Source organism: Siniperca chuatsi, linkage group LG19, assembly GCF_020085105.1.
Source record: "Siniperca chuatsi isolate FFG_IHB_CAS linkage group LG19, ASM2008510v1, whole genome shotgun sequence".
Classification (NCBI taxonomy): domain Eukaryota; kingdom Metazoa; phylum Chordata; class Actinopteri; order Centrarchiformes; family Sinipercidae; genus Siniperca; species Siniperca chuatsi.
In genome coordinates, this window is record NC_058060.1 from 10,339,323 (window position 1) to 10,365,500 (window position 26,178).

The 26,178-nt window shown below is 38.5% G+C and overlaps 1 protein-coding gene and 1 long non-coding RNA gene across 2 annotated transcripts in view; both read right to left on the reverse strand.

Annotated features, from left to right (window-relative positions):
* Window positions 1–3,426: 3,426 nt before the first annotated feature.
* Window positions 3,427–6,462, reverse strand: LOC122866703. The gene is made up of 3 exons (XR_006375786.1): window positions 5,833–6,462; window positions 4,978–5,108; window positions 3,427–4,517 (listed from the first exon to the last, which is right to left on the reverse strand). It is a non-coding gene; the product is annotated as an uncharacterized LOC122866703 (long non-coding RNA).
* A 3,350-nt stretch (window positions 6,463–9,812) lies between these two features.
* Window positions 9,813–26,178, reverse strand: part of LOC122866949 (receptor activity-modifying protein 3-like) — a 34,370-nt gene continuing 18,004 nt past the window's right edge. Inside the window, exons 2-4 of the mRNA XM_044177238.1 lie at window positions 23,472–23,501; window positions 22,909–23,068; window positions 9,813–13,390 (exon numbers count right to left, since the gene is read on the reverse strand). Coding sequence (XP_044033173.1) covers window positions 13,135–13,390; window positions 22,909–23,068; window positions 23,472–23,501 — 446 coding nt within the window. The 3' untranslated portion in view covers window positions 9,813–13,134. The remainder of the gene's footprint in view (window positions 13,391–22,908; window positions 23,069–23,471; window positions 23,502–26,178) is intronic.

The window sequence follows — 26,178 nt, forward strand, 5'->3', positions numbered from 1 at the left end:
TCCTTCACCATGACATTGCGTAACAAAGAGTGAAGCAATCTTAAAGTTGAGTTTTCTCCTTCATACAGCTTCAAGCAACATCCTCATGCGGTGTGATGGGATTATTTTCTGGAGTTCAGTGTGACTCATCTGAATCCTTGTCCTCCCTCAGATACTGTTTCTGTCTCCTGCTTCTGATCCAGCCTGTCTTCTGAGCCTCCGTGTCTACAGACAGGTAAGTGTGTGATATGAACAAATGACTCATTTAGTGATATGCTAATAAATCAAATACTCCTGCATACCACAGTCAGTTTGTTTTCATTCTTTGCCTGGCTGTACATAAAAAAAGCTTTATGCAACAGGAGATACAGGGGCTGTTGATGTCACAGGAAATCTTGTTTAGAGACAGTTCAGCTTGTTTACTGGTGCATTGTGGGAGGTCACACAGTAGGCAAAAACATGAGGAAGACCATAACAGTAATATGCAGCATAAAGTATTTACATGAATACAGAATAATAAATACGCAGGTGTCTGTATTAGCATGAAACTGTGAGTGTGTGCATGTGAGGGATATGCATATTCTGTGAATGCATGTCAGCAAGTATAGGTTTCAAACTGATGATTAACGTGCGTGAGCATGCGTGTATGTGTGAGAATGGGTGTAAACAGGAAGACAGAGCTGGAGGGAACTCTGCTTTTAGAAAAAGGCTCCTTTGAATCCACTTTTGTACTCGCAGCAGCAGGATGCAACACCCAGAATACAACAAGTCGAAAAAAACACGTCACCGGAAAAGTGAAACTGACTTCTGAGGTTACAAATACCTCAGAGATGCACTTATGTCACTCTATAAAATACATAAAACACTTCCTACGGACACATTTTATGTCATCCATGACCTTATCTACACATTTCTTGTAGTGATCTTGTTTTTGGCTTCATAAGTAATAATAAAGAGCTTAATCTTTGGAAACTTACTTGGATGTCTGGTCTAAAAAGATTTAAGGGAGTAGTTCAACAATTTGGGAAATGCATTTATTTGCTTTCTTGCCAAGAATTAGAAGAGAAGATTGATATCACTCGCATGTCTGTGTGGTAAATATGAAGCTACAGCCAGGATACTGTTAGCTTAGCTTAGCATAAAGACTGGAAACAGGGGGAAACAGCTAGCCTGACTGTCCAAAGGTAAAAAATCCACTTCTAAAGCTCACTAATAAACACATCTTGTTTGTTTAATCCATACAAAAAAATGGCACATAGGTTTTATGGGGGGTTATCTGCTGCATTATTTCTTGACCGGGAAGGAAGACTTCCTGGAGTCTTGTCATCACTGTGAGTTTTTGTATGAATTAAACAAATGAGACATGTTAATTAGGGAGCTTTAGAGGTGCTGGTTGGCAGACTTTGTTACTAAGCTAAACTAATTGGCTGTAGCTTTATATTTAGCATACAAACATCACGTCATGCAAGTGGTTTCAATCTTCTCTTCTAACTCTCGGCAAGAAAGCAAATAAGCATATTTCCTAGACATACTAGATCATTTAGCAGAATAAGTATAATACTGAAAAAAGTAATGGGTTCAGTGATTCTGTGAAAAATCCTTATCTTACATTACTGGCCTCCCAGCATGAAGATTCAACAGAAAGATACAAGTCTGGCAGAAAATTTAATAGCAGCTGCTAAGGATGCATAGTGGTGTGACGAGCCACTGATGCATATTTGCACTAGTTTCCTCTCATTCCCATGCACCAGAGGATTTTTTTGCTAAAGACATAGCCAACAGCATCTATAGTGAATGATTACTGTGTCACATCAACATTGTGAAGACGTAACAAGATGGATATTTGTTAATTCCTGTGAAAACTGCAAACATCTGTCAGAAGAGAACTTAATAAGATTTCTCTCAAACTCACAGGAAGTCAGCATAAGCACGTATCTTTATCTTCAGCGTGTTCTCTTAGATGTTTTCCTACAGCATCCGATTCTTACTGCAATGACCCAGTTTTCAAATGGGAATCATTAAAATTTCATCTCATCTTATGGCGTTTTACAAATTTAGAGTGAGGAATTTAGCTTCTACATCTACTTGCATGCATGTGTAGCATCCATTTCTACTTGGATGTAGATTTTTGTCTGAATTGGGAAAACATCTTCTGCACTCAGAAAGAAAACAACAAACCAGCATAAATAATTTTTTTCATGTGTTATTGCAGAGCAGAGAGGATAAGTATGAGTTACAGTGTAAAAGTGATTGCTCCTTCAGCATCTTGTCACAGCAGGAAAATTGACCCTAAAACCTGTAATACACACAGTAGAAAGTATTAAAGCAGCATACTCAAAGGAGAAATGTTGCAAAAATACATGAAATGTGAAATAGAGCCAAGAGTCCCCAGACCATGTTAATGTTGTTATTGGAAAAATGATGCAAGATGTTGCAAAAGTAGGAATAAATTCCAAAAGTAGCCCCCAGAACATGGATTTAGACACGCACAAACACGCTATTGCACAAATGTCTGTGCTTATCACATGGCATAAATGAATTTAGTAATGGCACTGAGCAGTCTGTTTCAGCCAAGTGTGTGTGTATGTGTGTGTGCGTGTGTTTGTGTGAGACAGAGTGCAGCTGTGTGGTGATCTGGCCATCAGCGGAGGAGTCAGATGGAGGAGGGCAAAGGGATCACTGATCACTGGGGAATAGGAGAGAGGAGGAGGAGGGGGATGCAAAGAAGAAAAGTATGAAAAAGGTGAAAGCAGGAAAGCGGATTAGAGAAGGATAGAAAAAATGTCAACACCAGGTGATGAGGAACAAGCACTGGAGATGGTGAAATAAAGATGGATGATCAAAAAAGCAGGCTGCAGTAGCCTAAAACATTGGTTGGTTTTGTGTTTGGGCAACCCTGTTTCATAAAAGTTACGTTCAGAAATGTAATGCCGCCTGGATCATGTTTTTCATCAACATAAAAAAGGAAACTTGTAAAAGGTTCACTGTCAAATTATTTCATTTGTTTTACCACAATATCCGCTCCTTGCAAGCTGACAATATTGTATTTATAGCTTTTTTTCACTGCCCTCTAGTGGCCAAAAATCTGTTAATGTTTAACTGAGCGTTTCAGTAGCCTAAACCTGACACAGGACGCAAACCCTGACTGCTTTGTACACTCAACCTGACCACCTCTTAATGTCTGCATTCTGTACAGAACGACACACTTCCTGGATTGAATTTTTTTTGCCAGTGAACATGCAAACATGTTAAAACTAAAAACTAAAAACTATTTGGCATTTCGTAGGAGAACTAATTCAGAACTAATTTTCAGGACTAAACACTGTTGCTTTCCACAGGAAATTCAAGACATCTAAAGAAAACAGGATGCTTTTTACAATGTTTTCCATAGTTTTTTATTACACACATTAGTTACCTACCAATAGTTTTTCCTACCAATGGCAAGCTACTTTTACACAGAAGGACAGAAAGGGCAGGGGAAACGACATCAGTAAGAGGGGAAAATGTCTGTATTTGCTAATCTGTGCAGGATAATTGAGCAACTAGTGCTGAGGTGATGTTAAGAAAGCACACATGGGCTCATTCAACAGTCAGTGTAATAGGAAAAAAAGTTTAAAACTGGGAAAGAGTGGTTTATGGGGGTGGAGGGGGAGAGTGGGAAGTTAAGAGAGTGAAAGATTGGGAGGATGTCCTGTTTGGGTCATGTGCTTCAGAGCTTTTTACTGTGGGAAAGTGTGTGTGTGTAAACTTGTGTGTTTGTGTGTGGTCTGGTTTGGCTATTTCTGAGAACTGACTTTTAAGGGCTGACTGTTCTTGTAAGGGCATTTTGGATGGTCGTCATGGTGATTTTTAGTCATTAGCTGAGGCTGCCATTGGAGTTGGGCATGTGGTTTTTTAGCCCCATCAAATTAATGTAAGTCAATACAATGTCCTCATAAATGTAGAAGACCACTGATTTGTTATAACACGGACGTGTTATACCAGTATTGACAATAATCAATGATATTTAAAAATTAAATATTGGTATCATGTTAATAATACACATATGCTAATATCGTGTAAAGAATCCAGCGCCTCTTAAATCATTACCGTTTCTTTCCATTCTTGTTTTGTCATGGTAGGCGCTGGTAATGCACCCTAACACTGGTTGCCACCGGCCATAAAACGTAAAAAAGAAGAAGATGCAGTAACTAGCTAGCTTTTAGCTAGTTTTTAGCTAGCTAACTTTCCCCAAATTTCTATAGATATCGCAATAAAATCTTTATCGTGAATTCTTTTTCAAACACTGTGCTTAATGTTTCACTATAATATATTAATGACAAATGATAAATATAAAGTAAAGTATAGTATATAAATGACATAAATAGACATTTTGACTTGTCATAGTTATTAATGTTTTTTTCAAGTGTCCCAGTTAAAATCAGATCAGATTTTGACAGCCGAAATTTATTTGCGTGGTGTTTGGTAGAAAGGGCTCAGCTTTTTCACAAGAACACGATTCATTAGCACCTTCTCCAGCTTGTACGTGGCCTTTGTAGCTAGAGGGGACAGAGAATGACAAATACATAAAAGATGATGAATGCATAGCAGCTGAGAGTATATTACAAGATTCTAATAAGAGTTCTTTATGTATGGTGTTTATATGTGTAAGAGAGGTGCAGCTATGTAAATAGAACAAACTTGTTAAAATATACAAGTGTAATGTAAAAATTGTTAAAGTTGCAAAATTTCTTACAGTATGCATGACATTCTGAACGTTAGCGTACTGAACATTAGCGTACTGAAAGTCTAAATTTAACGATAACCTTACTGTCTGTGTTCAATGACTAATGAAAGGGTTTAGGTTCTTACCACAGCAGGAACATCAGAGTGAGGTGCATTCCATGAGTGTGACAGAAGTGTTGTCTTTCAACAACTATATTGTAAATACCTAGAATCTGTCTGTTAACATCGCAGACATTCACAAAGACAAACTAAGAACATGACCTGTCACCATACCTGTATTCTTTCTGTTGCTTAGTGTTCTTTTAGACAATTGTGTGGCCGCAGTTCGTCTGACATCCAACTTCTCTGGTGACTTTCTGCATGTTGTCACACTGGCACTCTGTCTCTCTTGTGGTTGGAAGGGACTGTTTTGTGAACAGATAACAGTTGTAATTACTTGTTTAATGAGTCAAACATACTGATCCATATAAACAAAAGACAACCTGGTAAAACTGGATACCAGTTTTCCAATTACTCATAACCCATTTCCCTTTTCCATTGTGCAGGATAATAACAGCTGAGGAGTAGCTTTAGTTTTGAAATGACTAAAACATGTATGCTGCATGCATGCATAAAATTGCATGACAACTCAAATTTTGGACATGCTTTGGGCAAGTTAAATCAAACTCTCTCTCCGTGTCTTTCTGTATCAATTTATTGAAAATTTTCTTTTTCCTTTTCTTTTTTTAAAATCTTGCCCTATTAAAAATTGCCCGCCAATGTGGCTGGAAGGTTTGTAATTCTACATTCCAAAGCAAAATAATCACCTGCTTTTGGTTTGCTAATTTTACACCCTCCCGGGAAGGCACGTGTGCCATTCAAATCTACATATAATTCCTTGCCATAGCTATATTGATGCACATAAAATATTATCCATCTTTTGTGGATTAGCAGTGTATTTTCCAATGGATTCCGCTCAGGGAACAAGGCCAATATAACATTGCATGCAGTAACGTTAGCTAGCTTACATGGAAATGATGCTAGACTAACATTACACGATGTAAAATCACATTATGGGGTTGTAAAATTTAGTAGAGTTACTGTGGACTACCTACTATAATTATAACAAAAGCACACAAGACAACTTACACTCATTGGTGGGCACATACTGCTGACAATGGCATCAGATGTCAGCAGGACAGGAGGATGAAGGCCAGGGCGGAAGATAATTGGTTTGGCCCCATTCACCAGTAACAGCGGGTTATCAGTGAATCCCAGTTGTCTCCGATGAAAGTTTGTAAAACTATCAGGTGTAAAATGTTCACTGCAGAGGTGGGTGTTGGTGGTGACCCTCAGCTCTCCATCAAGGTGGCTCTTCACAAAATCAATCCACCTCTTCTTGATCTCATTCTTCTTGGGAAATTTAAATAAGGAGGCCGAGCTGTTTCGTAAATTCTGGCGAGATGAAGGCATAGCTAGCTAGCAACTTGCAGGCTGTAGTAACTAACAGCAATGACAGTAACTCTCGATTGAGTTGGTAAACCACTAACGCTAATGCGCTCTAGTCCTGAACACAAAAAATGGGTTACGGTGAAAAACTGTTTAACTGTCTAACTCCACAATTCAGTACTACATAGTTAACAGTCTTTGTAACATGTTTTAAGCAATACATTTCTAACATTTATAATGTGTTTAGAAACAAATTTCTGAATTTCCTTTACACGGCCTTTAAACACTTTACTGTCATTAACCTCCGTCACTGTCCTTGCACTGACTGCACCCAGCCAACAGTCCTTCTTCTCTGCTGCTAAACACAATGAGGTCAATACCACAACCTCTCTCAAACCAGCTGGAAAATGGAGAGCCTCGAGACTTTACCTGTCAAAATTCAATTGGTTTTCCCTCTGCGAAAAGCGATGGAGACTGGTCAATTTGAACCTGGAGGCGAATGTGTCTCTCCCTGTTCCACATAGAAATGAATAGGAAGCAGAATTCGGTCTGACTGCACCGTAAGCAATGATAGTGTGACTGTGAGCTAGCATAAACAATACCAGGACCCTGAAACTGAAGCAGCTAAATGCAATTCAGCCATCATTAATATTATTATTTACACATGTGTTCTTCATGTGTGACCTGTCAAAATGTCAGCAATTAGGTTCAGCCATGGGCCAGTTTTTTTTAACATTCCTCCCCTCTTTCAGGTAGAGGGGAGGAACACATCAGTGAAATCACCTTCTGAGGTGACTGGTAGAATGAAAACCTACAGGCTCTCCATGACACATGGTTCAACACCATTAAAGCACGTGTATGTTTGAAAAAATATTAAGAAGTTTCAATATTACAAAGCTATCAAAAATAACTACAATGCAATGCTAGAAATTGACATCAACCTTGAGAAGCCACAGTTGAGCCACAGTGCTCTGTGCCGTGCCAGCAGTTCACCCGTCACAACAGTGCAGCCCTGCATGCAAGCATGGCACTCTCGCACTTCCTGCACTGCTTTTGGTCAAAACTGTTGGGTCAACCCACTTCCCTGTATTCTTCTGTCAACTCTGGGAAAAAGCTTTAATATCCTTCCGGCCTCCAAGACGCTGGCTGTGGAGGCATTGTGAAAAGCCATCCTTGAGGGCAACTGCACTGCGATGTGTCTCCTCACCGCTGCGTGAACTATTGTCTCCTCTGTTTGTGTCTCTAAACCCTGTTGTTTTGCCTCTCAGAAGAAACAAAAAACTCTTGTGTTGTTTCCTGGACAGTTTCAGATGGAATAAATGTTGTCATATATCTTGCCATTTGTTTGTTTAGGTGGAGTCAGTAATGAAACTGTGAATGTTTTGTGGTCATTGAGTTTGTCGTTTCCGGAGTGTCGACAGTCAACATCATTGACCATCACCCACTGACAGTGATGACTGCATTGTTTAACTCTGAGTGTATTTACATGATTCAATGATAAGATTTGAAACTGCATGGCTGGGTTGTGTTTGTATTGTTTCAAAGGTTTACAGACACATAGCAAATCTGTCAAGGATTCAGCTATCTGGCTGTTTGTATAGATCGAGATAATATTGTTGTCTTAATAAAAGAATAATGTCTGAGTCTGAATGCACGCACACATATGCTTGCCCGACTAAACTCTCCCAGGGCTTCAGTGTTCTGAGATGTTGTGAATGAACAAAGTCGATGCAGTTCCCAAAAGCACATTTTCTCTGGAGTGTGAAAGAAGAAACTTCCGGTTTAGCCCTCTGCTAACTTGAATGGAAATAAAATGATTTAATTGTGCGGCTCTTCTAGACCTTCCAAATGTTATGAACCAAATGGATCAAATTCTGATAGCTGTAGTGACGCTCAAAAAAAAAAAAAATCCACCAGTTTACAGCTGCTTCTTTCACAATGTAAGTCTACGGAAAAATGTCTTTTTGGGCCAGTCTGCATCACGTAACGGACCCGGAAGTTGTAATTCCACGGTTTGGCCACTATGTCAAATTGGCTTCAAAGCCCTGCGCACTTCCTGGGAGCTTGGTATAGATTGTAGTTCTGTCAGCTCATGTGACGGAATCTCGCCACCTGCTGGTGTAGCTAGTAACTACACCTCACATTGCGGATTCCTTTTTACAGATCTGCTGGGGTACGAATTGGTCAAAATTCCACAAATAAATGGAAGGGAATGGAGGGATGTCACAAATGTCACCTGGCCCACAAGCTGACAGGAAGCAATCTACAAATGTGCAAAACCTGTTTCACATGTAAAAATGTATCTAAAAATACGTAAATATCACTTTTTTTGTAAAACCTATATAATTGTTATGTTAAATTAAAATACGTTTTTACAGAGTAAGTTATGCATATTTAAATCGCTCTGTATTTTTGTGGATATGGCTTTACACAACACAAATAAAAAAAATTCATGTTTGTGCACAGTAAAATATTTGTGGTCATTCATGGTACACATTTGTGGATTGTCTTCTGTGGGTTACAACTAATAAATCCAATAAAAACTTCCATAGGTGAGGTAATGGCTTTTCGCAGGGCTAGTTAGTTAAGTAGTTGACGAGCTAACGGGTAGCACGTTAGCAAGTCGGGAACATGCTAGCTCTAGTTAACCACAATAGCTCTCCAAGCTTCTTTCTAGTTTTTCTGTACTTAGCTGTTAACACCCCCCTGGCAATTGCTAAGCTCAGCTCAGCCACTACTTACTGTTTAAAAACCACACCTCTTTTGAGGAGTAGTTTATACCTCGGCAGAGGGTTGAATAAAAGTGGGTATGTAAGTAAGGAAAAGAAGTAAATAAAAGTAGCAGCAGCTAATGAGCTACGATAGCTTCCTTCATTTTGGACTCACCGACTCTCAGTTCGCACAAACATCTGCACTGTCAAATGGTTGTCAAAAGTTTAACTCCACACAAAAGATTTTCATGAATTTACTTCACCTCACAAGCTAATCCACTGATAGTGGCGATTTCCCTGAAATGAAATAACTTTGCTGCAAAATTTTGCCATTTTAAATTCTGGAATAACCGGGCCTTTGGTGAGCGACAACTTACCTTCATAATTCTTTTTAGTTCGTGAAGTTAGATGACCTCATGTATTTCTAATCAGACAGCATATTTGAAAACACCTGTCACTACCAAGGCCTTTTTTAATCTGAAATATGTCTTCCTCATCGTCATATTGTAGCCTGACTGTCATCAAATGTGTATTTGTCATAGAAATTGGGAGGCTGTTAACCTTTCTTATGGTAATGTTGCTGAGCATGGAAGTAAATACTGTATGTATGACTTAATAAAGTTGAGAAAAGCTTAATTTCACGCTCCTATGGCACAATGCAGATTGGATAGATCGGAGATTGGATGTGTGAGTATTTATGCTAGTTTTTCTGTCATATGGTCTGTTCACCATATCACTGCAGAGACCAGTGCAACCACAGTGAGAAATAGCAAACTGGAATCTTCAAATCTACAGTAAATAATACAGCAAGGAGATGTTCAAATGATAAAATTAAAATGCCCCTTCAGCATTTGATGACGCAAGCCACTAATGATTGCATTTCCTTTTGACAGTGATGGATGTTTAGTCATACACACACACACACACATTTACACACCTCTCAAATGACAGATGACGTGAATTGTAAAGATGAATTAGATAACCAGGCAGGTTTTTATTTGTAAGCAGGGGCTGCTCAGGTGGGTGGAGCACCTTTTGCACTTCAAAGCAGACAAACTCCAGGAGGAATTGTTTCATGGAGGAAACACATGTGATAAATCATGATACTTAATGAATGTGGAGCATGTGAGTGTTTGTTTTAAACGGTTTTGAATCATGCTTGACCTCATGACCCCTGTGCTGGGCTTCAGCCCAGACAGGGGTCTTCAGTGGAAAGGAGTCTTCAGTGGAAAACTAAAGAAAAGATTTACTCATGAGGTGGAGGGAGTAGCATTTTAAAATTTGTGCATGTGACTATCAGTTTGATATCATGTGCTATACTGTAATTACTAGAAACATACAGGAGTCATCTCGTGGTAGCCTTTACATCATTCCAGACATAAAGTTCACATACATGCATTGTTTTCTGTGAATCCTTCATGCAATGGAAGGCTGTCTGAATCCAGCACGGGAATGGCGGACTCTGTCACTAACAATGAAAACTACTATATAGAGAGGTAATTACAGAATGAAAATACATTGAATGGCTGATGGAGAAAAATGCAGACCATAAATAGTGTCAAAAATGGGGTCTGATTTTATGAAAACCTTAACGATTATAACTTTAAGGTTTGTACTTGATTCTTTAATTGACACCAGATGAGATGAGAGACATGTTACGCTCTGGCAAATTTTCACTTTCATTTAGCTTCCTCTTGAAGAAGATCATCAGTGTCCCGTTTTAATCTTTATGCCATGAAGCAATATTGTCAAATCCAACCTGGTAAAATACAATGTAAGGAGGCCAGTAGAGTCCAATGGCATTGTATATATTTTCACTGGGTTTATGCTGGTATCTTAGGTCCAGTCCCTGAATCAAACCAATGCAAAGATGATAAGCTTTTACAAGTTTCAAACTGGTCCGGTTTACGTTCACAAAGGCAAAACTCAAACAGTCCAGAAATTGTAAATAAATGCCATGTGGTGGAAATGTTGTTCGATTATTGGTCATACAGTCTACGGGTAAAAAGACAACAAACCCATCCAAATTTCTACCTAGATATCGTGGAGCAGCGTCAGATTCTTTTAATGTTGATGTTAATCTGGAGTGCATATCAGCAGACTTTAGAGGACCATGCATATGAACGTCTCGTAAGACCATTACCATTCGTATTGAATAATTTAATGCAGGCATTTCGAGGAAGACGGTCGGCCATCAGACAGCTGGTTCTGATGAGATCCTACCACGACTTGTTTGCATTTGCCAGTCATTTTGGTAGCAAACGTGATACTAATTCACCAGTTACCAAAACAGGAAGAGGTTTTTTTGCCAATAAAATTACACATACAATGGTAAGCTTCATGTGATTGGTGCGAATGCTGTTCACACCAGAAATGAACCACTCCAGAGTTCACTTGACAGCGGTCCGAGACCACCCCTTCGAGGCGGTTGTTTGTTCCGCACCAGAGTTTGAGTCCAGCGTTCACACCGACCCAAACAAACTGTACCTAGGGGGTAAATGCTCCAGGGTTTGGTTCAACTATACTAAGCAAGACTGGTGTGATCCCACCCTAGTCTGACTGTGAAACAAATAAACAGAAGGTGATAGCAGATGGGTCTGGTTTTGCAAAACACTCAAACATCAATTCACAGATATATTAGAAAGTGTTTGTTTTCTTTGTACTTGCTTTGCTCATGTAATGAAGGAGAGCAACCAGTTATTTTAAGAGAGATTTAATTAAGTTACTTTTGCTGAGGAGTTTCAGTTTCCATAGACAAAAGTGTGCAGGTGAGAAGTGAGTTTGATGCCTTACGCTTTGGAAGAAAATAAAAAAGCAGTGCTTGGTTTAGTTTGCCTCGTGGCTGGTGAGGACTGTGGTTCAAAGAACCAATGAAGTGTGTACATTAAATCAAGCCTATCCCCAAAGGAATTAATTTCAGTGTGTATTTCTTACTCTTCTAAGTAACACTGGAGAGGCAATGCAGTTACAGTAGACAGCACGGACAGAGAGCATAACTGTACAATGAGGTCTCAATATCAGTTCATTTTTTTTGTTTCCATTGAGAACCCCTCTTTGTGAGTATTAACAGTATTTTATTCAGTATCGGATAAGTTACGCTGTTATAAAACAGTCCCTTGAGGCTCAGGTAGTCACACAAGAAATTCAAGTCCCAAAATATATGAATCATAGTGTTGCCTTGTCTTTGGGTTGCACACCAGTGTATCCTTTCCAGTGGTGACAGTCCATTGAGTAACTTAACAGTAAGGTAAATCTTACAGAATCAATATAATGTCCAAATTTGGCTTCTTTTTGTATCCAAGCCATCATACAGTATCATGTTAAAATATTTAACAAATGGTGTCCTCTGGGAGTTTCATTTCCCATCCAGTCACTGCCTCTGATGCTTGGTGGATACTTCGATCTTCAGCAACGGTACAGTGCTTTGACAAGAATCTCCGAGATCAGCGGTCCACATCCATGAGCTTTAAAGAATGCACCAAGATTTGGTTGATTGTGCCACTGGTCAAGTTACCGAATAAGTGATAAAATCGTCAAATGACCAAAATCCTCTGTGTTTTGAAGGAATAGTTATACAATTAGGGAAATAGGCTTATTCGCTTTCTTGTCGAGGCTTAAATACAAAGATTGATACCACTCTCATGCCTGTAAGCTACTTAAGAAGTTACAGTCAGCAGCTGGTTAGTTTAGCTTATCTTAAAGACTGGAAACAAAGGCAAACAGCTAGCCTGGCTCTATTCAAAGGTAACAAAATCCACCTATAAAGCTCACTAATTAACATGTTTTATCTTGTGTGTTTAATCCTTACAAAACCAAAAAAAAAAAAACAAAGTGTAAAAGGGACACATGGTTTTATGGGGGGTTATGTGCTATACTATTGAGTGTTTCCAGTCTTTATGCTAAGCTAAGCTAACAAACTGCTGGCTCCAGCTACATATTTACCATGCAAGAAAGCAAATAAGCATATTTACCCAAAATTCTACATCAGATGTGCAACAGCACAGTCAAATTCTGTGGTAAAAAGACCTGTTGAACATGTTGAGTGATAGTGGGTCAATGTCAGAAATGAAAAATTACACATAATATATAAAAATTTTAAAGAAAATACAATCATTTTCACAGGACGTTTAGGTGGTTTATGGCACTACTTATGGGGTACTTTGATCAACTGAAGCAATCTCCCAAAACCTCTGTGCACTCCTTAGTACAGTATTGTTTTAGTGGAGAGGTTGGGACCTTGAACTCAGTCCTTCTCCTGCCCTTCTCAATCCTCTTCCATCTTCCTCTTCTTTTAAGCCAGGATATCACTCCTCTTGCTGCACCAGACCACCAGAGCAATCATGGCCAATGTGAGGAAAACAGGGATGAGGATAAGGATGGTTAGCGTGTCGTCCGGTGGGTCCACCCATACCACCTGCTCCATGGTGCAGTTAGAGAAAAAGTGCTTGTGGATGCGGATGATGTAGCCCTCCACCAGCGGATTGGGCCAGTAGCAGTGGACGATGTGGGACTTTGTCTCTGTGCAGAGTGTGAAGAGGTGGTACTCACTGGGGAGACAAATGGGAGGCAGAGAAGGGAAGTATTAGAAGAAAAGACGGTGTAGTCCCTCATTCGTCCAGGAGTGTTCTATCGTAGAAAAGGTTTCAGTCGTAGTCATCTGGACACTGTTTTCAGAATCAAGACGTTTCGGCTCCCATCCGGAAGTCATTCTCAATTGAAAAAGTTTAAACACAATTGAGAATGACTTCGGATGGGAGCCAAACGTCTTGATTCTGAAAACAGTGTCCAGATGACTACGACTGAAACCTTTTCTACGATATTAGAAGAAAATGACTTATTGAGTATTTTGTAAATTTCTGACTTTTGATGCTATTTGCGTTCTACTTGTACATCTGTTTTAGCATACTTTTCAAAAGAAATAAGCACAGTTCAAGGTATGAAATTACTGTTATGCATATCATAGGGGAGCTGGACAGTTAACCATCTATTAAGACTCAACACCTCACTTATTATAGCCCAGGTTGAAGGGCACACAACCATTTAAAACCCTACTACGGTTTAGCTAGTATTAATCAAAGCATTGGAGGTTCGGTAAGTAATCCATCATTGTGACTGGGGATGTACCGCATTTTACTCTCTTTTTTGGCCCACTACTCTCCTCTATTTCAACAGGCATTCAGAGCCGTTCAGAGCCTTTATGGAGCTTTCCAGGCTTAAAGCTCTGCTTTGATGAATCCATTCAGCCAGCCCTAATCCCTTTTTCTCCATCCTGAATTCTCAGTCTTCAAGGTCCAGATTTGTTTCTCATGACATCCAGGAGCGATTGGTATTCTCACCACCAGAACAGTGAATAGACAAACAATTACATTGTCTGCATGTACGCTCACACTGGCTCCAAATCTGAAGATATCGGCATTGTGTAATATTAAAACTACAAAGAAGGCACAGCTGTTAAAATGCATTATATCTCTGCCCTACCAAGCTAAAACACAGTAAATACTGTACTTATTTGGTCAAAATTAGGTTTAGACCAGAATCTGACTTTTTGACATATGTTTTAAATTTGATCAGATTTGAAGGAGCTATAAAACAAAGGAAACAACTAAACCGCAGTGACTGCATTCTGGCTAGTTAAGGCTAGCTGGAGTGCAGTCACACTGTTTCTTGTACTTGAAAAATAAATTCTGATGAAACAGCATCTTAGTAATTGAGTTTGTTATACAACATAAAAATCAAATCATACATCTAATCATAATGGCGAGAAAAAGGACCCATATAAATTAGTCCAGGCTAAAAGCTAACTAGCCTAACTTAGATGCCCTTTGGATTGTCCAAAATAGATTGTACAAATATCAAGTACAGTATCTGATGTTATCTGACAATTTTTTTTCTTTTTGGGGGAGTGAAGGTGGTGATCATCCTAAAAAATTATATAATTTATGTTTTTCAACTTAGTTTCTTCAGACTACTGTTTGCAGACTTTCCTGTCAGACTTTGCACAGCCCCAACACGCTCCATCAATCAGATGGTTAGAGAAGCCTGTATGAAGCCCGACAGGCGAAACAAAGGGAAAATAAGCCCACAAAATAATGCCTGGTGTTAGAACTGAAAAAAATAGACACACATAAACATCAGTCTTAACAATCAATCTCTGATTTACTTACAAGATAACATCTAGAATATTATGTTAAACTTCTATATTTATTCACCACACTATAGAATATTATTCACACCACTTATAGAAAACAGCAACCATTACCAGGATCAAGAGGATGTTATGACATCTAATATATTGTATATATTGACTGTTCAACTTGCCGCCCTCTATACAGCACATATAAGTTAGGCAGGGATTAAGATGCAGGGAAAGGGACCAAGTCATTTTAATATAGGCTCAACTGCATTTTGTATGGCTCTAAGTTGATGGTATGTTCTAACAAATTGCAAGCTGAATAAGGATTTTTTAATGTATGTGAACAGATCAAATCTGTTCTAAAAATGTGGTTTATGCCACTGCCAAGATCTTGAGAAAGTGGCAGCACGGGAAATGTTTGGGAACTGAAGAAAATATAAGGACAGAGAGAGAAATAAAAAAATTATGTATCAGAGCTTTCAGGCAGAAGTGATCAAAATGCAGCATGCAGGACTGAAGGGAATAAAAGAGTTTTGAAGTTATTTCCCAGATGTTATACACATCAGCTAACAGGTTTTCAAACTGTTGTCAACATCAAATAATCAGCTGGGAGGGTAAAAAAATAGCTTGATCGGGTTTACAGTCGATTTTCAGACTGATGGAAGAACTTGGTATTGAATTATATAACTGTGAACATGACCACAAATAAAAACATATACAGCACATGCATAAGATACTTTGGCAAAGATACAGTATATTTGTGCATGTAGACACATATGCACACACACACACACACATACATAAAGGTTTCTGGGTACATACAGATATGTTTTGTACTAAAGCTGCTGATAGCTTATCTTTTGTGCCAATGTTGAGTATGAGTGTTTCCCTCAGGATGTTCCATAACTCCACCTGAGACATTAAAGCTCCCATGAAACCCACACTAATAAAACTGTTTGGAGGCTTGTAGCTCTGAAAGACAGGAAAACCCACCACATCTGTTTAACTCTGCACATTCATGTTTCTCAATGGTGTTATAAACCGTTTGCCTATAGATGTGGTCATTTGATGCAACTCCAGTTATACATTTTAGTGAAGATGGATCCCATGACTGGTTGATATTTGAATACTGCTTACGTCTACTATATATATGCATCCATCTAACACACACATTAAGACGCATTAGAATAAAGATGCAATGCTCCTTCTATTTAGTAGTTATTCTAAAATGAATAAATTGTTTGTTTCTTCTGAAACTGATGACTCTACTAACTAGTATATTAGATTTTTGTTTCACATTTTATATGAGCAAGATTAGTTATGGAACTTCAGCAAGAACTTATAGGAATAGTTAAACATTTTCAGAAATACGGTTATTCGCTTTCGTGCCAAGACTTAGATGTGAAGATCGATAATACTCTCATGCACCTGGCAAAGAAATAATTCAAGCATGCAACACCACAAATTGTCATTTTTACATTTCGGCTTTTGTGCGGATTAAACAAACCAGATATAACATGTTAATTAGTGAGCTTTAGAGGGGCTGGTAGGTGGATTTCATTACATCTGTACTGTTCATATTTACCGTACAGACATGAGAGTGGTATCAGTCTTAATCTAACTCTCGGCAAGAAAGCAAATAAGCGTATTTCCCAAAATGTCTCACTATTGCTTTAAACCTAAAATAAGAAAATGTGAAATTCTCCTGCTGCTGCTACTTTACACTGTAATATTGATGTCTCTTTTGTTAGCTTGAACATATTCAGAATCTACATTCTCTTGTTTGAAGTTGGTGTTCTTTAAAGTAAATCTAATTGTTCCTATATACTACCTTATTCTTTATTGAATAGGATATAACTCCTGTGCTGTGGAATACTGCTTTGCTGCAATTTGCTTTTATCGATACACTACCACCTCAGCCAAGCATAGAAACTTTCTGTAATATTTCTGTAATTCGCCTTTTTTCCCGAATTTCTGGCATTTCCACTCAGTTTTTTTTATGCACAAGTTAAAAAATCTGAATAAAAACAAGTGGATGGAAACACTATGGACACTTCAACTTGAACAAAAATGTGCGCGTATGTCCCCGTTCCGGGGCTTTAATAAATCTGCTTCATAAACGTACGGAGACAAGAGGAACAAATAGAGAGACTGGAGTGAAATAACAGAAAGAACTGGAGTTTCTGATAAGTTCTGAGATCAGTCAGAGGCTGAGCTGAACACAAACACACACAGAAACACTCACACAGACACGGCCGATGCGTCTGTTGCTAGCTAGCTTACAGCTAATGTACAGTTGGTACACCATCTGTTTGGGGTGAATAAACAAAAACTGTCTAGTGGTCAAATTATTTCGAATGAGATGAATTTGCTTCGCTTTCTGTCTGAACACACCTCGAAACACTTGACTTGCATTTTGTTACTTGTGCTTTGTTACTTTTATCTTTGTGCAAAGCAGCGCATCATTCTATGACAATATCAATTGACAGTCCTCAAGTGATTTTAACCATTAAATGTCATGTCTTTCCATGGCTGGCTGGCTTACAGTTGTTGGTAATAGTCTCTTGCCAGATGTGCGGACCACGTAATCCACTTAAAATGACACTTGCTCATCTAAATGGTCAATTAGTTGTCAATAGTAGCAGCAGGAAAAAGCTCTGATGACTTCAGAGCAGCATCTGGTCCGTACAGGGACTGACCATAATTCCTAACATTGAATATTAAAAGGTCCAAATAGACCAACACCACTGTTCCCTTGTTCCTGTGCGCACAACATTAAGGCTGGCTGCTCCTGGAGATGCTCAAGGCAGAAAATCAATATGTTATTAGAGGTAAATGATTGAAGTGCGTAAATGCACGTACAGACACACACAACCTCTTAGCGGTCTGTTCATAACCTTTATGTGTGTTCAGACAAGCTCATTTCAAACAATAACAGTCACGTTGGCTGAGTTTTGGCCAGCAGCTATCATTGCGGAGAGGCACTGCTCATTTGTCAAATAGAGGAAGCTTTGCAGGGGTCACTGCTTGTTTAAACATGAGGCCCCTCACTCTCCAAGCCAGATCCTTCTATGCACTCTCTGGTTCCTCTAGTGCCTTCACTCTCCCTCTTTCCCCCACTCTCTCTCTCTCACCTTCTTATCACCGTCCTCCAGGCTGCCGAAAAAGTCAGCGTATCCTCCACAGTCATGTAAATGAAGTCTTCATTGAAGTCTTCATTCATGAACTCATGAATTTCTATTGTGAAATCCACCAGATCCCACAGGGTAAAGGCACGTGACGCAGTCAGCAGAACTATTGACTTGAATCACATGACTTGGACTCCAGTTAGAATCCTGTCATGAATGTAATGACTTCTGACCCGCCTCGACAAAAATCAGAAAACAACCACTTGGACTTTGACTTTAACACCAATGGCTTGTGATGTAATATGAACTTGAGCTCTATAATGTAAAAGACTTGATACTCTTCTAAAAGCCCACAGTGAGAGAATCATGGTTGGACCAGCTTCATATTCAGAGACAGAGCAGAAATGTAGGCCAGTGTTTAAAGTGTATGTCTACTTGAATATCAGTAGCACTTGTTTTGATGTACTTTTTAGCTGTCTCTGTACTGAATTTAGAGAGAAGAGAGAAAAGAGAGGGATGGCTGAAATTAAGATGAGAACTGGCAATGACACCCTTTAAGAAAAGACCTTTTATCTTTAAAATTACGACTCATATTTAATTTTTTGATTTGTAAACTTGCATTAAACTGATTTTTTGGCCACTTGGGGGCAGTGGAAACTTTTTAAAACACTGACAGTTATTAACTTTTAAATTGATGTAGCATACTTGTAAGCAAACATTTGGAGTCGTATTTGTGTCCACCCGACAAATGTAAATTCACTTTATTTTAGCCCTGTTTTTGGTCTTCACCAACTCCTGTTGGAAATATCAAACTCTTTAAATGTTCCACCATTTTCACCAGCTAGTCGCTAACTTTGTCCGTCTGTCATTTGGAGCTGGGCAGGCAGTGTACAGTGGATTTTGAACTTTTTCGCTGCCTGCTGCATCTGGGAACAACGCTATGAGTGGTGAGAGTGAATCAAAACAGTTGCGAGCCAGGCATCCATAAACAAAGATCTGAAAGACGCTAAAACGCTCCATAAAGCTGAGGGAAATTGAAGTTGCGTGATAATTGTCTGTGGGTTCGTCACTATGAGCGACATCTTTTACATACAAGTTGTCCTGTGATCAATTGTTGATATAAAAATAGTGACTATAGCAGCTTTAACTTCAGTAGCTTTGGCAAATAAATCATAATCTAATTTCACGTACAACTGCACTATAGTTTTTTTATTTGGTATCCAATTATTGTTTCTGTCAATCTATTTGCATATAAGTGCAAAAGAAAGAACACAACACAATTTTACAAAGCATTCATGACATATATTGGTTCGCAGTTGTTGGTGTTTACATTTTGAAATGGCAATCTTGACTTCAGTGTCAAGACTCTAGTCTTGATTGTGACCAGACCAATCTAGCTGGCAGCCGATCATTGTCTAAATGTAAGTTGCTAACTGGCCTCCCAGATGTTTACCCTGACCATAATGCCTAAAGTCAACCATCTGGCTTCAGGTGCTTCATGTTTGGCTGACACAGTTACTCTTGATGTGGTTAATTTTATCTCAAAGCTTACCTTTATCTCACATTTCGCCTTTTATTTGTAATAGTGGAAATAAATCAATGTATTCTTATAAAACGCTGTGTCGCTGGAAAACAGCATGAGTCTCTGACAGATTTTCCTGGAAAGAAATAATGGTGAAAAAGAAAAACAGAGAGAGTGCATGACTGATGGATGAAGCTGGTGGTTCTTGCCAGAATCTTGGAATTTTTCCCGCAAATCTGTGAATCAGATGATATTTTGACCTTTATTTTAATCTCACATATGTATGTTATTGTGCAAGAAACCAGTCCCATGGCTCTCTCCCTCCCCTTCTGGCTCTGCAGTTAAAGGGAAAAACATGGGAGGCCAAAGGTGCGAGAAAGGAATGAGGTGAAAATCTGGTAAACGATAGATACAGATGGGTGGTCGGGGCTCAGATAGTTCTTGAAAATAGCTCTCATTTTGGAAAGCAAACCTCCAACTCTTCTCCCACCCACATACATAAAAACCAGCTGGAGTCGGCTGTGATGGATTACAGTCTTTCTATCAATCTAAGTGTATTTTTGAAAGTGCCACCGTGTAGGATTGACAACCCCTTAAGTAAAACTACAAATATAGAGCACTCAGACAGGAAGACAACAGTACTTGAGAAAAGAGGAGTGATAACGATAAGAGCTAAAAAATATGGGTGGCTTTTCAGTGTCCAGATGTCTTTTGTCTTTCACAGCCTTCTTCTGGTTGTTATACAAAATGACACATTTTCGCCTTAGTAACTCGTAAAAGCTGCTTCCAGTGTGGTTTCCTGATAGCACATTTGCTATTCCATCACTTTTAAAATAGAAGCAGCACCAGGCAACTAATGTAAGGAGAAAATTTTACTCACATCCTGTGTTTAGAGGAGATTCTCTGCTATTCTTAACATCAACACTTAATTTTGGGCCAACAGGTAGAATTTACGGGCTCTCTCTTCTCTGTTGCAGGCCAATTTTGGAGTCTGAGTAATTAGGAAACCATTTTTTTGTGAAGAACACCAAAACCTATTTTAAGAAACAAACAAACAGGTACAGTTATTCGTCCACTGAAATCGCCTTAAGAACATAAAGAAGGCGTAGGAGTGTATGTTACTGCTGATCATCCCTTTTGGAAATATACAAAATCAGGTTAGGCAGTGATAATTGCCTCAAAATGCAATTACAATTGAATTGATTCTTTGTGTATGTGTCTAAATGAATGCCTCTGCTACAGTACATGTGATGCAGACAAATGCATAGCTATGCAGGATGCAGTAGGGATGTAAATGAATATGAAGACAGTATCCGGATACAAACAAAACATTTGCTCTGAACAGATACCCACCAGCATCAACCCACTGATTTCTCATCGATTGACACAATTTGCCACAAATGCCACACCACTTGACTTATAAAGTCAAATTGAATCACAAAGACATCATTCACACACTACTGTCTCAGTCTTTAAAATTGGGGTAGGCTCTCTGAGGATAAATGCCCATAAATCTTTTTAGAAATCAGACAAAAAGGCTTCACAGCTTGGTTCATGATCATTAGACTCAGACTTCAGTATCAACAGTAAACCAGGTGTTTATTGTCTGTACAGTCCAAACAGGAACTGCTAACAGCCAAAGCAGCATGACTTTCAATGATGCAAAATTTCCAAAATGTAAACAAAGGGGATATATGCTAAAATCACAGAGGTGTAAATAGTTTTAACTTTAATATTCAACTTTTCATCAGTTTCCACCAGATTTGCTGTGCAGTGCAACATAAAGCTTGCCTAGGTGTTGCACAGGTGTTGTTTTTACTTTATGATCCATTAATGAAGCCTGCACCTTGTGTGACTTGACAGAAGACAAGATGAAGTTAGGGACCATCTTAAAAGTGCATGCAAAATGGCCAAGAGAACTGCAGACTAACTTTTATTTTTATCTAGACCTTCTCCCATTTCATGCTCAATGTTTTAGTTTTAATATGCAATATGGCCCAATAAGGGATTTTAATGCTGATGTGTCAGATAGAAATTCTATATTTGCAAAACACTTGTTGAAGTTTTGTAATGACAGCAATCTTATTTTATCCAGTAAAATGTTCCTGCCTGATAAGAGTTTTACTTATATTGGTGGAGCTTGGCACACAACATCTTGGCTTGTTCATTGTGTATGCACAGCAGATGCTCATGCCTCTCTGGATAATATAGAGATATACTATGGGATGGCCACCTCTGATCATATATCAGTTGTTATTTCTTTAAATGTTGAGAATATACCTGTGCTGGCTGTTTCTGATAATTAACTCAGGGAAGCTGGACTGGACAAATCTAACTAAGGCAGAGATTAACAGATATTCCACCACAACTGACAACTTGCTAATTAGGGATGCTGTGTTTTAATAAAAACCCACATCATGGTATTGAACTCTGTGCCTTGTATGAAAATACTGTGACAGCTCTTAATGGCTCTAGTTTTGTAAACATAACAACAAGGTGCATGACATACATACATACATATATAAACCGGGAAGGAATGATTTTGTGGCTGAGCAACATGCTGCAGCTAGAGAAGCTTTTAAACGCTGGTCAGAATCAGGAAGGCCTAGACAGGGGTCATTGCTTGAACATAAAAAACTAATCAATGCAAGATTTAAACATGCTCTTTGTTTTATTAAAAGAAATGAGAATACAATGAGAGCTGATTCACTTGCCAGGAAGCTGCAGGATAATAACCATTATGGCTTCTGGAAGGAGATCAGAATTATGAATAACTGTAAAACTCCCTTACCATCCAACATTGAGGGTGCATGTGGCCCAGACAAAATAGCTGAGGTGTGGCATAGTCAACTGTGTTAAAATTAATGTAGTTGTAGTTGAAATCATAGACACTTCAGACCAACTATATATTCACAACCTCTAGTTTTTAAAGAAAATCATGCAATATGGCCCAGTGCAGTTCTGACTTGTATTTTCCCATTTTTAAAATCTCTTGTGCTATTTCTACCTGGATCATTAACATTTACAGAGCTGTTATTTAGACGCAGTTTACTTGGTTTAGACTTTTCTCTCTTTTTTAAAGGTGCGGTTGAAAATTATGTTTCATTACTTGATTAATTTAGGCACATGGTTAAAATCCTATGTTATTTTGTATATTTTGTTGGCAGCTAAACTATACAGTATATATATATATATATATATATATATATATATATATATATATATATATATATATATATATATATATATATATATATGATGAACCACTACATATGGTTGTACCTGATGAAGTGTGTGAGGTTACACCAGTACTGTGGATCTATGTGACCCATGTCACGCTTGAAGTCCTCTCCACAGACCTCCACCTCCCACTGCAGACGGGACTCATTGCAGGCTTTCCTCGGCTGAGGGGTAGTGGGCTCAATGTGGAAACTGTCCGTGGCTGAGAGGACAGAAAGAGGAAGAGAACAGAGCATGTATAGGTCACGTACCTTGCAATGCGCGTGTTACTTCTGATATAGTAACTGAAATGAAACATGACAAAGATGGATGATCATGGTTGTTTGACTCTTGTATTATTTATGAGCTGTATACTGAATGTATTTTTTGACACTTTTTAAAAATTATGTTATATCATAAAGCTGTAATTTATATTTTTCATTTTTCCATCATTTTTACCCACTACGTTTTTGAAACTATGTCTCACTCCCACAATCTTATTTTTCTTTGCTGTATATTGTTGTTGCTATTTTTCTGCTGCAATGATTCAGTTTTCCCCAGAGACTGATACAGTTTCATCATATTTTATGTTATAGATGGATGGATGGATGGATGGATATGCTTACCTGACAACCCTCTCATCATCCAGGCATTGACTGTAAAGACACAAAATAAGAAGTCATTTTTCATCAGAGTGACGTGACAACTAGGTTCCCACATGTCAAATATATTCAATGAGAAAACATTTATTTCTTACTTTACATTTTCTGATCCACAAATGACATCTCTCCTTCTCTCTATGGCCTTTGGCCCTGTCAGTTTACCGTTCCATCTTCCCTCCCATGATTGTTGTGATCACAGATGTCATGAATGGCGGAAATGTGATCGGCTGATCGCGGTCAACTTGTCAATCTTTGTATACTTCAGAATTGATTTCAGTTAAAACATCACCAATAAGAATAATCTCCTAGAGCCACATTTGAACTGCATCTCTTGTGTTAAGTTACTGCTAATTCAAACTTCCTGTTGCTTTTGTTTTAGACTAAAAGCTATTGGATAGATTGCCATGAAATTCAGTACAAACATTGATGTCCCCCTCAGGTTGAATTGTAATCACTTAGATAATCCCTTGACTTTTCATCAGGTTAAAATTTCATTTGTCTCACCAATACTTTGGTTCATGACTAAATACCTGCAAAACTATTTCCATCAGTCTCAACTGTGTGTTTAGTGCTAATTCGCAAACATGCTAAACTAAGATGGTGAACATGGTTAACGTCATAACTGCTAAACATCACCGTGACATTAGCATATAGATAAAAGCACCACTGTGCAGCCTGTCCTCACCAGAAAAACGGCCGTATTGGTCGTCTGTGCAAGCAGCTTATAACGACCTATATTTATGTTTATTGTTAGGCGGCAACCTCTACAGGCCATAGTAATTATGACGGGAGCAGTAAAAAGAGCGAGAAAGTGTGCGTAGAGAGGGGTGGATGGTTGGGTCAAACAAACACAGGACTTACACCCAAGATACTGGGGTTTGTGAAACCAAAAGTCAACATTGACTATTTAAAGTTTTAAGTTACATAATGTTATGTCACTTACGTAACGTAAGGTATATATTTTAACCAAATTTTTTTTCTTAACCTAACCAAGTACGTTTGCTGCCTAAACCTCACGTTACATCACATGACTTAGGGAACGTACTTAAGGTCCGCTGGTACTTTCCAACGGTCATATATGTCGTTTTGGGAGTCATTGGCAATCGATGAGGACGTGTTGCTCTAAAAGTGTAGCCTCACAGATCAGCCAGCATAGCTGTAGACTTGTTGTAATGTCTTTCACATTTGAAGGTGCGAACTGAGGGGCTTTCACTTTATGCTGTGCCTTAACTGTGCCTCAGTTTCCCCTTAACAAAACATAAAAAAAATATCATGTTCATGGTCAAATGTGCAGTACAAAAAAAAAAAAAAAATATATATATATATATATATATATATATATATATATATATAAAACACCCCTGTGGGCTAATATTTCTGAACATCGTTTGGGTAGAGCTTAAACTTGCACATGAAATGTGATGTATGCCTGGAAAAGGTTGGCGACTGCTTTAGATCATTATCAGGCCCATACTGACAACCCATCATTTGCCAGGCAGCCAATAGACAAGAAGAGCATGTTTACACACAACTGAATGTTGTTTTGATTGATTTGAGCAGATTATTAGTGACAGAGGTAAGAGCAAGATAATCTCACCACCTGTGGGAACATTGTCATGACTGAATGAGACAAAAAATCAATAAAATCCATTATTTTTGACATGCACTATGTTTTCAAGAAGGTAGGAAAGAGAGACATAGAGGGAGCGAGAATGAAAAATGGTATCCCAGTGATAGAACTCCACAATACAAAAGTGCATCCATCATACAAACGTTGAATTCGCTTTCTCTCCCCTCCCTGTTCACTGATCCAAACTCTTACACACAGCAGCTCATTTTTACTGCAGGAGAGTGTTACGGATGACCAAAGCAAAGCGCGCTACTGCACAGGAAGGTGTTTCTTCCTTTGAAGTGCCACATTTACAAAGCAGAGAATCAGTTTGATAGACGCCCCGGGGGACAAAGACTGTTACCAAGTTAGCATTCTAAATATAGAGACTTCCCTGTTTGCACATGTAAGAATGTTTTGAGGTGGAGTATTTGTGATGATGAGATTATTTCACCTAGTGTGTTTGTCTTAAATATGATAAAATGAGCATTTGAATAGCTTCTGGTCTGGTATATTTTTAGGTGTACTATGATTTGGTTTTTATGTTGTTTCTGACTAGACTGAAAGACTTGATAATTAGATGAGAAGATTGGTACCACTCTCATGTCTGTGCGCTGAATATAAAGCTACAGCTAGTTTAGCATAAAGACAAAGGGAAACAGCTACAAAGCTAGCTGTGTCCCCCTGTTTCCAGTCTTTATGCTAACCTAAGCTAACCAGCTGCTGGCTGTAGCTTTATATTTACCGTACATAGCCAAGAGTGGTATCAATCTTCTCATCAAATTATCAAATTATTGCTTTAATATTAGCACAAAACTTTGGCTAGTGTTTTCTCCAATTCAAAAGTACCAGTATTGGCATTGAAAACCCCATATCAACCAGATTTTGTACAAATGTGTGGTTCTGGTGTAAGTTGTAAAGGGTTAAAAATCCTAAATATGTCTGTTAGGGACCTACAACTGTATCAACCTGTTTTTTAAAAAGACATTTTCAGAGTGCAGAACAAATGAGGTGTTTTATGGCAAAGCCCAACCTTTCAGACAGGCCGAAGATGAGCTGCAC